Genomic DNA, 14,387 nt, shown 5'->3' on the forward strand with positions numbered 1-14,387 from the left:
ATTCGAAAAAAGGAGGTGTTGGCAGCACCTGTGAGGACAGAAAAAGAACATAACTAAGTCTGCAGAGGTCACGACTGGGACATAACATCTGAGACCCCATGGGGGAAAAAGGAGGAAGTGGTTCCATGCTGGTAAAAGATGACATCTGGATCTACTCAGCTGAGCGGGTGATGGTGGTGGTGACAGCGTGGGTGGCCAAGATGCACTGCAATCACAGAACTGCCTGCCTCTGGGGCTTGCAGCTCCAAGGTGAGGAGAGAGGGCAAGAGCCTGCAAAGGCAGGGATCCCAGTGAGAGAGGGGCAGAAGGTGTGACCCGGTCAGCCAGCAGCCAGAAACACTGGGCCGAGAGTCCTCAGTGGAGGAGGTCTGGTACCGAGAAGGGCACTGCCTGGCTGAGGCAGGTGGTGAGGGTGGGTTTCTACACTGGGTTGGCTACATGGTAGGATGCTTCAGTAGTGACATCGGCCAGTTCAGAGATGCCAGGGCTCTGCCCCAGGGGGATGAGGCCACCGGATCCTTACAAGAATCTCCACCTCTTTAGCTGATCTCCCTGAATGTTGTAGATTTCTGGATGTCATGTGCGAAAACACATGCAGGGGGGTGGCCTGGTGCTCTCCTGTGTTCCCAGGAATGCTGCTGGCACCCAGGGCAGAGACATCCGAAACATGCCTAGATTTTGAAGAGAGGAATCTGAGATGACTCGACGGGGCCCGACAAGGGATGGAGGAGCAACCACTGCGCCCCTCTTCTGGAAGGTGTGTCAATGGGCTGAAAGCGTTGGGGCTGTGCCACGCTGCTCTTGAGTATTCCGGAGGAGCCTCCTGATTCCAGGGCAGTGCTGGGAAGATGAATTCTGTGTTCCTTCCACATCTCTGCCTCACTCTTCCTCAGAGAGGAACTGGCCTTGTCCCTTGGCTCCCGTCCCCCAGCTGGCTGGCGCTTGCTCCAGTGTGGAGGACTTCCCTTCCCAGTTCTGCCTCCCCTCAGGCAGGGCTCCTCCTGGGGAAGGTCTGGGGCCAGTCTCCCCATCCCCACTGTGGGGGTGGGGCTGTCTGTGTGGTAAGGGGCCACCTCTGCATCTCACCTGGCTTGTCCCCAGGCCTGGACTTGGAGGGCATATTAGGAAGCCCACATGTGCCCTCAGATCTCGCCACATTCTCCACCCGATGCTCCCAGCAAACTCTGGGTCTGTCTCCTAAAGGATTACCACCCCCAAACCCCAAACAGTGGTCCATCTCGACTTGAGTCCCAGACGTTAGCAACGCTGGATTCCAGAAGCAGAGGCTCGGCTGGGCTGCCACCTGCAGCTGTCCAGAGAAGCAAGGCTGTGGTTGGCTACACAGAGTTTCCGTGCTCAGTCTGTTCTTTCCTTGGAAACCCAATTCAGTGGAGAATCATTTACACTGTCTTTCTGTCTCAGCTGGTAGTGAAGTGGGCCCCCGCCAGACCGGGTGGTTCCAGTGCTCCTCCTCTGCGAGTTGAATGCTTTGGTTTTCTCCGCAGCTTCTCCACAGCCCACTAATGAGACGCTGTTAGTGGTTACGAATGTAAATGCATTCTTTGTTATCCCTGCAAGATCAGGATTAGTGAAATGACAGAATTTATTGCTTCTCTTAGAAAGATATGATATTGGTGGTGGTTGTGTCTTTAATGTTGTAGGAAGGGCCAAAGTATAAAGCCACAGAGTCTAAGTGAACCAAGGGCCATAGAGGAAAAAAATCAGCACAAAGCGTCGAAGAGTGAAGCTGCCCACCACTCGCTAGCTTGATAGGAAATTGGAAATTGTGCACTCAGTTTCCTTTGGAGTCACCAAACAACCCCCCAAAACAAAAAAACAGCTCTGCCTCTTGAGCACCAACGAAAAGACTCCTTGGGTTTATTTTTAGTGGTCAGAGAGAGAGAGAGATTTGAAGATGCTACACTGCTGACTTTGAAGATGGAGGAAGAGGCCTCTGGAAGCTGGAAAAGGCAAGGAGACAGATTCTCCCCCGAGCCTCAGGAATAACTGCAGCCCTGCTGACACTTGATTTTAAGACTCCTGACCTCCAGAATTGTAAGATGACAAATTTGTGTTATTTTAAACCACTAAGTTTGTTTCAGTAGCAATAGAAAACGAGTAACTTGGCAATACCCAGAGATGGCAAAGACACAGAGAACAGGAGCATTCCCGGGGAACGATGGCAGGAGTGTACCTCAGTACAATGCGACTGGTCACAATTGTGGATGGGCATTACCTTTGACCCAGTCCATCAATTTATCCTAAGATAATCAGGGTTGTTCACAAACCTGTGTAGGTATAAGGTTATGCATTATAGTATCATTGGAGAATTGCAAATTTGGAAACCACCCACATATTTACTTTTTGTAACTTTATTTTGAAAAAAATTCAAAAGTACATAAAAGTTGCAAGAAGAGTCAAAGAATTCCTGCATATCCCTGCCCGGATTCACCCATTGTTACCACTGGCTCACGCGCTGGTCACCGGGCTTCTTTCTGAACCACCTAATGCTTGTTAGTGGAGAATGAAACAAACTATCATCCAGCCCACACAATGGAACGCTGCGCAGCACAATTTAAAACAATACAAATCTATGTTAGTGGGGAATTAAATTATCACCCGTGCAGTGGACTACTATGCAGCAACATTTAACTTAACTTATCACACTCATTTATTCAACAAACATTCTTTAGGGTTCTAATTACCACCCCCCACCCCAACAAACGGGAAGCTGGTGTTGCTGGGCGTGCGTCAGGCACTCGACCATTGCTGTTGCTGTTACTCTCTGACAACAGCCGGCCCCCAGGCACTGTGCACGCGCATCACGCCCCGTCCTCACGGGACCCTGGAACCTAGAGAGTTCTGTCTCCGTCTCACTACCAGGAAGCCTGGGGCTCTGAGATGGGCCACGTGGCTGGTGAAGCTGGCCGTGGGATCTGAGCCAGACAGGGAGGCACCAAAGCTTGCACTGGTTTTTATTCTCACCTGGTGCCTGCCTCCCCCTCATTCTATTTACCATTCCAGTGAGTCGGGAATGAACAGACTCACTCACTGACCCAGCCCGATGCAGATCATTGTGTCTGATGGATCCAACTCCACCTCACTTGAACTTCACCCCGGGGACTAGAACATCTTAAGGAAAGTTGAGAGAGTCAGGCCAGGACGTCATCCCCAAGGGGCTCTTTGAACTGATGGCTAGGAGCAAGCAGCCTATCCTTATGTGCGTCCTCATCAACTTACTCCATCCAGAAAATGGTGGAAGGCAATGAGCATTCTGCCGGGAGGGTGTCCCAGGCAACGCGCTCATTGTCCATTACAATGGCAGCTTCTTTCTCAGTTGATTTTCTTCATACTAAGTATATGTATCAGACTTGATAACTGAGCTCATACTGGTTGCACACAGGAGCTATAGCACTTTATACAAGAGAGGAAGACGTGGATCTGTGGAAAATACACTGCCCCAAGGAAGCGACATGGGGTCTAAAGGAGCACAGACATGAACTGGCTGTGTGGCCTTGGCAGCTCAGTCCCTTCCCTGTGGCTCATTTGTGGATTCAGGAAACTGGACTAGAAGGATCTCAAAGGGACCCTTCCTAGGAGTCAGATCCAGGGAATGCTGTCAGATTCTAGATCATAGGAAAGACTATCCAGTCCAGCCTCCGCTATCAAACAGGTAGCATCTAAACCCCTGAAGACCAACGGCCGGTCAGTCATCGTGTCTGCAAAGCTGTCTGAACCTTCTGGCTTCTGATTGCTGATTAAATCGGAATACTTGCCCATAGCATTTTTGTACACCAAATAACGGAGGATGTAGGCAGCTCGGTGGCCTCTCTTGGCTCTCAATTTTAAGTGTGATTAGGCACAGAAAGCAAATGTTCTTGAGAAATAGAAACACTGCCCATGATAACACAGCACAGCCACAAGTCCCCTCACTTGGGACAGACTCGGAAGCCAAGAGGCTTGACCAGGGAACAAAAACAGAGCCTTTGCTTACACGCAAGCCCAATTTTCACTCCCCGGTTGTTTTCTGCAGCCTGAGCCCGAAGGTGCTCAGTGAGCTGAGCAGGGAGCAAACTCTCTCTCAGAGCCTGGAAGGCTGTGGAAGTTGCGGGAAGTGTGGCCTACCTGCCATGTCCTTTTCAAAAAAGGGCTGGATAACTTCGCCAAATTTTGACTTGTCTGCCACGGCCTCTTTCAGCAGCTGCCCACAGCAGACTGGAGGGGAGAGGAACAGAAAGGCACCCGGTAAATTTTAAATAGAAGCAAGAGTGAGAAAAAAAGAAGCCCCACTGCTGCCTGCTGAGAGAAAAGAAAAAGGTCACTGAAAAATATAAAAGGGCTGCTCTGAGCCTGGGTGTGTCAAGTGAGAGTACATATCAAAGGGGAATCAGGGAACAGAAAAGCAATTGAGGAAGGAATGAAAAGGAATGCATCCGGCAACAAACATATTAAAAATTGACGGTGCAGGGAAGACATAACAAGGGCGTTGCCACCAGAGAAGCTCCTGCAGGGCCTCGGTTACGCCAGGACTTGCTGAAGGAGCTCTGGTCGGCGTGGGATTGACACCCGGTGGAGAACTGCTTGGAGCTGAGTGACGTGTCACGAGTGTGTTCATGCTCACCTGCGATTATGCGGGGGAGGGGGAGAACTTGTTTCTACAGCCCTTCCAGGAGTTTCCACGGGATGACGGGGCCACAGACAGGACCAGCTTACATGACAAATGGACCCACTCATAACTGAGGCAGCATTCTGGAGTCACTCGCCCCATAGCTGCTGACCCTCTTTGGATCCATGGTCTGTGCAAGCGAGGGCCTTTCTATTCTGAGCCCCACTGTGTCTCCAGACCCCAGCCATGGGCAACATGCAGCAGGTGTCAGTCAACACGTGTGGAATGAATAAACACAGGCTACCCTATCATTGGCTATGAAAGCCCTTAACAGCCAAAGTTGAGAGGTTCAAGCTGTTTTCCAAGTTAATCGTACAATCTTGCTTTTCCTTTCTTTAAGGCCAAGAGGTTGTCTTTCTATATTAAAGAAATCAAAAGCAATCCTAAAATTAACTGGAAAAAGTGAATGTTTAATACAACAACCATCACCAAAGACTTATTTCTCAATAATGACATATTTAATTCACCGTGTAAATGACAGAAGTGATTATATCCAAAATGACTGGCAGTTTCACCCGCTAAGGGAAATATAAGCAATAATAAAAGCTGACAGTAACTGAGGCCTTCCCCACGTCAAGCACCAAGCTAAGTATGCCTTGTCTTCTTCAGTCCTCACGACAACCGGTTGCTTTTTAGATAAGGAAACTGAGACTCAAAGAGGTGAAGTAACCTGCTTTAGGTCATAGAACCAGGACGCCACAGAGCTGGGATTCAAACCCAGGTCAGTGTGACATCAAACCCATCCTTGGCTTCCAGTTCTGGCCAGGAGGAGTAACAGCTATCATATTTACCTTCTGTCATAAAAAGCCATAAAACTTAACAAAATACATGACGCAACTCTTTTCAGGCATTGGACAGCACACAGCTATGATACCCGGGAGAAGAGAAACACACAAAGTGAGTCCCACATTCACCCTGGATTTCTACGTATGGGCACTTTTGAAACCACAGCACAGAAGAGGTGGAACACAAACAGAGCAGTGGGAAACAAAGACTGGAGTTTGGGGTTCTGAGACAGCTGGAATTAGGGGAACAGGGTAATGGAGAGGACGGAGCTGTGCAGAGAAGGAGTTCCAGGAATCTGCACAGGTTCACTCAGTCTTTGGCCAATGCAAAGCTGCACATGTGCAGGGTGAGACTCCACAAGGCTTGGTAGAGAGAAGATACTGGGAAGCTGTGAACTGAGTGGAGGTTCTCACAGCACCGGAGATGCTGTCATTCTGGCAGCCAAGGTGAGAGACCTTGCTGAACACCCCGTTCAGCTGAGACTCTGCAAGGCCACACTTTAGGCATAGGGTTACACCAGCCCTAGAGGAAGCACACTCTACTTCCACCTCAACAAAGACTAAACATAGGCCTCAGTGGGATCAAGTTGATCCTCCAGTAAACAACTGCCTGCTAGAAATCAACGCTTTTTGATTCCATATTCTTAAAGGAGAATCACACAATCCAGGCTCTCAACAATGTAAAAATCACAACGTCCAGCATATAACAAAAAACTACTTGAGATGCAAAAAACTAAGAAAACATGACCCCTACAAGGAGAGAGAACAGGCCATAGAATCAGACCAAGAGATGACACAAATGTCAGAATTAGCACACAAGGACTTTAAAACAGCTATTATAAATATGTTTAAAACTTTAAAGGAAACGGTAGTCAAAATGAGTGAACAGATTGGAGAATCTCAGCAGAGAAATGGAAACTAAAAAAAAGAAACAGATGGAAATTCTAGAACTGGAAAATACAATATCTTAAATGGAGAAAGAATCACCGGATGGGCTACGATCCGTGAATTAGAAGACAGGAAAACAGGCAATAGAAAGTATCCAAACTGAAGCAAAGAGAAGAGGGGGGACTGGAAAAAAAGAATAGAACCTCAGGGACCTAAAGGACAATATCAAGCAGTCTAACATACATGTAATTGAAGTTCCAGAAAGAAAAGAGAGAGAGAAAAAAAATTTGAGAAAATAATGGGAGAAGAATTTGAAAATTTGACAGAAAATATTAACCCCCAGCTCCAAGAATCTGAGATCCAAGCAGAAGAAACATAAAGTAAACCATACCCCAATACACCATAGTTAAGTTTCTGAAAACTAAAAATAAAGAGAAAATATTAAAAGCAGCCACTGGCGGGGGTTGGATGGGGGAGATGCTTTATATAAAGAGGAACAATGATAAAAATAATCCCTGAGTTCTCTTCAGAAGCTACGCAACCCATAAGAGAATGGAATGACATCTTTAAAATGCTAAGAGGAAAAAAACCTGTCAACATAGGTTTCTATATGGAGCAAAAACATCCTTTAAGAATGAAGGTTAAATAAAGCCACTTTCAGAGAGATGAAAGCTAAGAGAATTTGTCACCAGCAGACTTGCACTACAAGAAATGTTAAAGGAAGTTCTTTAGGCTGAAAGAAAATATCAGATGGAAACTTGGACCTAAACAAAGGAGTGAAGAGTGTTGATATCTGGGTATACATAAAAGTCTTTCCTCATCTCATTTCTTGACTTAAAAAAAAAGACAAATGAGTGTTTAAAGCAAAACTAATTACAATATACTGTAGGGTTTATAACATATGTGGGAGTAAAACGTATGACAACAATAACACAAAGGCCAGGAGCAAGATAAATGGAAATATACTACTGTAAGCTTCTTGTGCTATATGAGGTATAATACTAATTCAAGATAGACTGTGATAAGCAAAGGATGCATGTTTAATCCCTAGAGCAACTACTAACAAAATAACACAGAGACATAGCTAAAAAGGCAACAGAGGAAACAAAACGGATTGCTAAAAAATATTTAGTTAGGGGCCGGCCCCGTGGCCGAGTGGTTAAGTTTGCGTGTTCTGCTGCGGCGGCCCAGGGTTTCACTGGTTCGATCCTGGGCACGGACATGGCACCACTCATCAGGCCATGCTGAGGCAGTGTTCCATGTACCACAACTAGAAGGACTCACAACCAAAATATATACAACTATGTACTGGGGGGCTTTGGGGAGAAAAAGGAAAAATAAAATCTTTAAAAAAAATTTAGTTAATCCAAAAGTTGGCAGGAAAGAAAGAACAAAGAACAGATAACACAAACAGAAGACAAAAAACCAGGGTGGTAGACTTGAAATCAACCATATAAAATTACTTTAAAGGGAAATGGGTGAAATGCTTCAATTAAAAGGCAACAATGTCAATCTCTGTATGACTCCACTCATAGGTGGAAGTTAAACATGTAGACAAAGAGAACAGATTAGTGGCTACCAGGGGCAAGGGGGGGGTGGGGGGTGGGCACAAAGGGTGAAGTGATGCACCTACAACACTACTGACAGACAATAATGTACAACTGAAATTTCACAAGGTTGTAAACTATCATAATCTCAATAAAAAGTTAAAAAAAAATGGCAACAAATGTCAGACTGGATTTTGGGGTGGGGGGGGGAGCAGATTAGCCCTGAGCTAACATCCACTGCCATCCTCCTCTTTTTGCTGAGGAAGCTTGGCCATGAGCCAACATCTGTGCCCATCTTCCTCTGTTTTACATGTGGGAAGACTGCCACAGCATGGCTTGGTAAGTGGTGCGCAGGTCCTTGCCCAGGATCCAAACTGGTGAACCCCAGGCCACTGAAGCAGAGCACATGAGCTTAAACTGCTACGCCTCCGAGCTGGCCCCTAGACTGGATTTTTAAGAAAGCAAGACCCAACTAAATGTTGTCTATAAGAAACATATTTAGAATATAAGACACAGAGAGTTTGAAAGGAAAAGGATAGAAGATATGCTGTACAGACACTAATCACAAGAAAGTTAGAGTGGCTATATTAATATCAGACAAATAGACTTAAAGAAAGTGAGTATTACTGGAGAAGCAGAGGAACATTTCCTAACAATAAAAGGGTCATTTCATCAAGAAGATATAACAATCCTTCGAGTATACGCATTTAACAACATAGCTTCAAATTACATGAAGACTGGCAGAGAAATAGACAAATCCACAATTACAGTTGGAGATTTTAACACACTTTTCTCAGTAACTGAAATAATAAGTAGAGAGAAATCATTAAGGATATAGAAGATTTGAACAACACTATCAAACATCTTATCCTAATTGACATTTATAGAGCACTATATCCAACAATGCCAGAATACTTATTCTTTTTTTTTTTTTTTTAAAGATTTTATTTTTTTCCTTTTTCTCCCCAAAGCCCCCCGGTACATAGTTGTGTATTCTTCATTGTGGGTCCTTCTAGTTGTGGCATGTGGGACGCTGCCTCAGCGTGGTCTGATGAGCAGTGCCATGTCTGCGCCCAGGATTCGAACTAACAAAACACTGGGCCGCCTGCAGCGGAGCGCGCAAACTTAACCACTCGGCCACGGGGCCAGCCCCCTTATTCTTTTCAAGTACACGTGAAATTCATCAATACAGACCATACACTCGGCCATAAGAAAGTATCAACACATTTGAAAGGATTGAAATCACATTGGGTATGTTCTTTGACCACAACAGAATTAAGTTAGAAGTCTATAACCAAAAAAATATGGAAAATTCCCAAATATTTGGAAATTAAGCAATTATACATGAGTCTAAATAATACATGGGTTAAGAAAGAAACCACAAGGGGGATTAGAAAATAGTTTGAACTGAATGAGAAAACACAACATATTAAAATTTCATGAGATGCAGCTAAAAAGTGTTCAGAGGAAAATATGTAATATTAAGTGCTTGTATTAGGAAAGAACAGTTAAAAAGCCCAGCCTCCCTCCACCTCGCTCTGCAGGGTCCTGTGAAGAGAACACTGTAGCAGTCTCCTCTCCCAAAGGTTCAAAAGTTCCAAGGCTCTAGACACAAGCAGACCTGCGACTGTGTGGGCTCAGCCCTACCTCACTCTGCTTGCTCCCCCTCCCCAGCCCACCTGGACCCTTAAGTTCCTTTCTTATTTTGTCTACTTTGCCTTATCTGTGTGCCTAATGAAGTGCACTGCACATAGTAGACACTCAGTGAGTAATATGAAAAATATTTTAACAAAATTTTTCAAGGTGGTTTCTGGTTAGAAAATTCAAGCTTATTGGGGAAAAAAACCCCCAGAATTGTATAATATACCATTCTACAGAGATAACCAGTTTGGTGTATGGATGTTCTTTCAGATTTTTTCTGAGCATGGACTAACATAAACTTTGAAACAAAAATGAGATGATACCCTGAACACTGCCGAGTGACTTACTTTCTGCCCCCTCCCTCATTTAACAATACATCACGGACATCAAGCCGATTTGTAAGTTTCTTTCTGCTTTTTCTTCCAAAATTCCGCCAGTACATAATTGTGTATTTTAGCTGTGGGTCTTTCTAGTTGTGGCACAGAGGACGCCACCTCAGCGTGGCCTGACGAGCGGTGCCACGTCCATGCCCAGGATCCGAACCAGTGAAACCCCGGGCCGCTGCAGCGGAGTGCAAAAACTTAACCACTTGGCTACTGGGCGGGCCCCTACAGGTTTCTTTTTAATAGCTGCCTAGTACTCCATTATATGGCTTTGCCATAACTTACTTAACTAACCCTGTTAAGAACAGAGTTTGGGGTTGCCTCTATTCTTCCTTATGCATCCTTTGTATCTCTGGTTGAATATTTGAGTGAGTATTTCAGTAGAATAAAATCTTGGGAGTAAAGTCATTGGGCCAAAGGATTTGCAAAGTTAGCTTTTTAATCAATAGTGGCCTTTATCTTTCAAAAAGCTGTGCCTGTTTATATCCCCACCAATTGTAAATGGAAGTCTTTCAATCAACCTGGTTGGAGTGCATGTTGGGTTGTTTGTTTGGAGATGTTTCCGATGACTTACAGGTTCCTAATGTGGAGATGAGAACCAAGCCAGGCGATGGCCACGGGGCAGGCAGTTCCTGGAGCCCTGGGTGCAGACAGGCCTCCACACGGAGACCTCAACAGACAGGCAGTGCTCGCTTCTGCCCATAGTAGGTTCTTTAAATCGGTTTACTGAAATCTCATGATGTCTCATCTTTATCAAGAACATCTTTGAGAAATGTGAGCTTTCTGAGTCAGTCTCCAAATGCTCAATTGTCGAAAAGAGCCCCCAAATGGCTCTTTTGTTACAAAGCAAAAACTATGATGAGCTTTTCTACTTTCATTTTTGGAAAAATCTAGGCTAGTAATTTCATTTTTTCATGTTTGGTGCACTGAAAACAATTTAAATTAAAAAATACTTTTCTTGAATGAGAGTGTCTGCCTAAACGAAAGACAGCACCGTGACAATTATTTAAATAAAGCCATGAGCTACATTAAGGTATTGCTGTTGCGATTTTCAGACCCTCCTTCTGCCATTAAGGCTCTTTTCACTATAACTCTTCCTGTCCCTTCACATAACAATCAGTACAGACACTTAAATAAACACGTGGGTGCAGCTACAAGTAGACTGCTGCTCGTTCTTAACAAAGAAGTCCCCTTAACCAGACCTGGAAATTTAGTCTTATAATACTCTTAAGAGGGAAAATCAAAAAGAGAAGAGATGATCTGAAAAACTCCATTATTTAAAAGAAAACAGTGATACAGGCAACATAATTTTTTATCCCAAAGTGTCCACACTATTTTCCATACTAATCAAATCAGAATACCACTGTTTAGTATTTTTATTAAAATACCAATACTATTATTAGTATTTTCCCATACAAATCAGAATAATTGCTTGGTTCTCTATCTTCATTTAGTGGATATGATTTTTATCACTGATTCCTGGCTAGTCTCAGCGGCTTTGGAATTTTAAGTTGGAGGAGAACTAATTGAAAAGCATTTTTATTCAAACCTTCATCCTTCTGGGGTGGTGTAAATATATATATATATATATATATATACATATATATTTGTGTGTATGTGTGTGTGTGCGGATACACACATATTTGCATGGCATGGACGTGTAATCGGGGGCATATATACATGCATATTTACATATTTTGGGTGCAGGTCTCATGTTTTCTTGGTTAATAAAGTAGAGGTTACTCCGGCTTATGGAATATTGGGGGTGGGGCAGTGCCTGTAACTCCCTCCAGCAGCACTGTGTGTCTGCTACAGTTTCTTCCTCCTTTCCAGTCCTTTCTCCTCCTGAAGGCAGGCTGGCAGCTAAGACCGCCTGGGACCACCCCGCGAAAGACCTGGAGAATTGATTTCAGTATTTGCTTTCCTCCTGGTAAAATATTCATTGAAACTGTGCCAAGTGAGAAGTCTTCCTCTGGTTCAGAAATTGTTTGCCTGTAAACACGCTGACCTGGGTTCCGGAGCCAAACGAGATCGGAGAAAATAAATAAACAGCAGACCCATATTATGCAAGAGCTGCAGCTTCGCGGGAGACTGCGGGGGCTGGATGGAAGCACCTCTGGTGCACAGCACAGAAAAACCACTGCTCCAAAGGATGTAAAAAATGACGACTAGAAACTGCTCCGGCTCTTTGGGCTGTGGACATGTTTTTACCGGTTAATGTTTTCATGGCAATATTCTTTGGGAGGAAAAGTCCTTATCCCTGCAAAGATGGACTAACTGGAAATTGTTCAGAGCAGAGAGCAAGAAAGAGAAGTGATACCGGCCTCCTTCGCACCACCCCCATAAAACGGGAAAGCTTGGGAGGGCAGGAGGGAGGGGAAGGCTCTGAAGCAGGGTGGCTGCCGGGGCACTCACCGTTGACGAGGCTGTATTTCTGGGCCAGGAGGGCAGCCTGCAGACTTTTCCCACTGCCCATGGGCCCGCAAAGCAGCACCCTCGGGGTGAATGGGGCATTAGATCGATGGTTGGTTTGGACGTAGGTCAGAGCTGGAAAGAGAGGATGTGAGGATAACAAAGTCAGGTCCTAAAGAAAGGGAAACCAGCTTACAATGCCTCTGCTGGGGCACTTTTGGGGGCAGTAATTATTTCTCTCCTTTATAGCCCCATGGAAACCCTCTGTGCACCTGCAGAGCAGCCACAGGGTGAAGCTGCGGGGGAAGGAATGATGCTTCAGGCCTGGACACCAAGGTGAAGAGAGGGCAATGAGTCCACAGAAGCGGCCTCTGAGCACCGCCCTGGAATGCCTCTACAACACAGCGGGCATGGCATCCGTGTGTCCCTCCTGGTTGAAGGGGGCCTGGGCGTGTTGTTGGGGGGCTGGTCCCAGGACACAGGACACACACTACTGGGTTGAGATGTTTCCAAATTGAGGGCTGAGCCCCTAACCTGAAGCCCCGGGACCAGGTCAGTCCCCTAGTGTCAGACACAGGCTTTGATAAACGCATCAGGCCACATGGGGGCCTGGCACACCAGGACTTCCAAAGGACTCAGGAGTTGGCAGAGAATAATTTGCAGTGGTGTTCCGGTGACACCAACTTTGTTTCGAATCTCCAAAGAGGCAGTGATCAAACAGGTCCCCGGAGTGCGTGAATGTAGCCGCCCTGCCTGGCCCATGGTGCACCCCTGGCATTTGATGAACAAAGAAGTGGGGAGACAGGAGCGAGCTTCTCTAACACTGAGGCGACCACACCATGGGGGGCACGGGGTGCCAAAAGCTACTGAACATCAAACCAGGCCACCCCTCAACCCGAGCACACAGGAGGAAGTGTGAGAGCTGACTGCGGGGTCCATGAAAGGGCAGCCCATCAGCACCACACAAGGGAAGCTGCCCACAGGCTGAGGCCCAGACCCCCAGCCACCTGCATCAAAACAAGGTCTCCCTCCTCAGCCCCGCCTCCTGCCAAGAACCCAGACCACCCTGCAAGGTAGCCCTGTGACGGCTTCCCGCCTTCAGATGGATTCTGCCCTGGGCTGTGGGCTGAGCCAACTGCTGCCTTCAGGAACCGGACCACGCAGAGACTGTTGACAGGCGCAGCAGGGTTTGCCAACCTTGCACTTTGGCAGTTTGAGGCACTTCCTTGGCATCTACCCACCAGGTACTAGTAGCACACTCCCAAGTTGTGACAACCACAAATGTCTCCAGACATTGCCAAATGCTCCCGGGGAGGAAGACAAAATTGAGAACCACTGGGATACGTTTATCGTGCAGATTTTGAACTCTCGAATTTTTGTAGGACTGTTTAATTGGAAGGATCATTGGAGACGCTACAATCCTCCTCAGTTTAGAACTAAAGGCATAGTAAGCGAATCCACAGACTTCAAGGTTGTGATAATCATTGTCACCATCATCGCTAGCACGTATTAACCACTAAGCTAAACACCCTATAGGCATTATCTTATTTGATCAGTGCAACAATCTCATGAGGGATGTCATTCTTGTTCCCATTTTACAGAGAGCTGGCAGGGCTGGGGTAACTCTCCCAAACCCACTGCTTTGGGTAACCTTTTCCGTCAGTGAGGATAACCCGGAGTAAGCGATTCAAGCAAGGTTCTCTCTATCCTCAGAACTTCCGTGATCTGACACATCTGAGGAGCACAAATACTACAGGCAAAGCAGCCTGCTTACAAATGATGCCTAATTTACAGTAAATAACTAAGTTAATTAGAAGTAATGATCCCCCAGACAGTCTCAACATCTAATTATTCTTTTTAAAAATATGTGGTTGCTGGATACACTGCAGAGAGATTTAAAAAACAACACAGAGAGAATTTTGCATTCCAATTTTCAATTTATCTCTCTGCATTATTAATTAATAATAATTAATATTCAGACACTCATATTTTTATTTACAATTCCAGGCATGAATTCTTTATGAACAATCATATGAACTTTTAAATTTAATTAAGTAATTTGGAA

General features: G+C 45.5%; 1 protein-coding gene across 6 annotated transcripts in view; it reads right to left on the reverse strand.

Annotated features, from left to right (window-relative positions):
- The window catches only part of AK8 (adenylate kinase 8), a 132,205-nt gene that overhangs the window by 64,875 nt on the left and 52,943 nt on the right, over positions 1 to 14,387 (reverse strand). For 5 of the 6 annotated variants that reach the window (XM_070251989.1, XM_023629214.2, XM_070251990.1 and 2 more), the window contains 2 exons: positions 12,326 to 12,457; positions 4,126 to 4,215 (listed from right to left, as the gene is read on the reverse strand). In XM_070251989.1, coding sequence (XP_070108090.1) covers positions 4,126 to 4,215; positions 12,326 to 12,457 — 222 coding nt within the window. The remainder of the gene's footprint in view (positions 1 to 4,125; positions 4,216 to 12,325; positions 12,458 to 14,387) is intronic. The other variant, XM_023629220.2, reaches the window with a different exon arrangement.

This window comes from Equus caballus, chromosome 25 (assembly GCF_041296265.1).
Source record: "Equus caballus isolate H_3958 breed thoroughbred chromosome 25, TB-T2T, whole genome shotgun sequence".
In the NCBI taxonomy this organism is placed as follows: domain Eukaryota; kingdom Metazoa; phylum Chordata; class Mammalia; order Perissodactyla; family Equidae; genus Equus; species Equus caballus.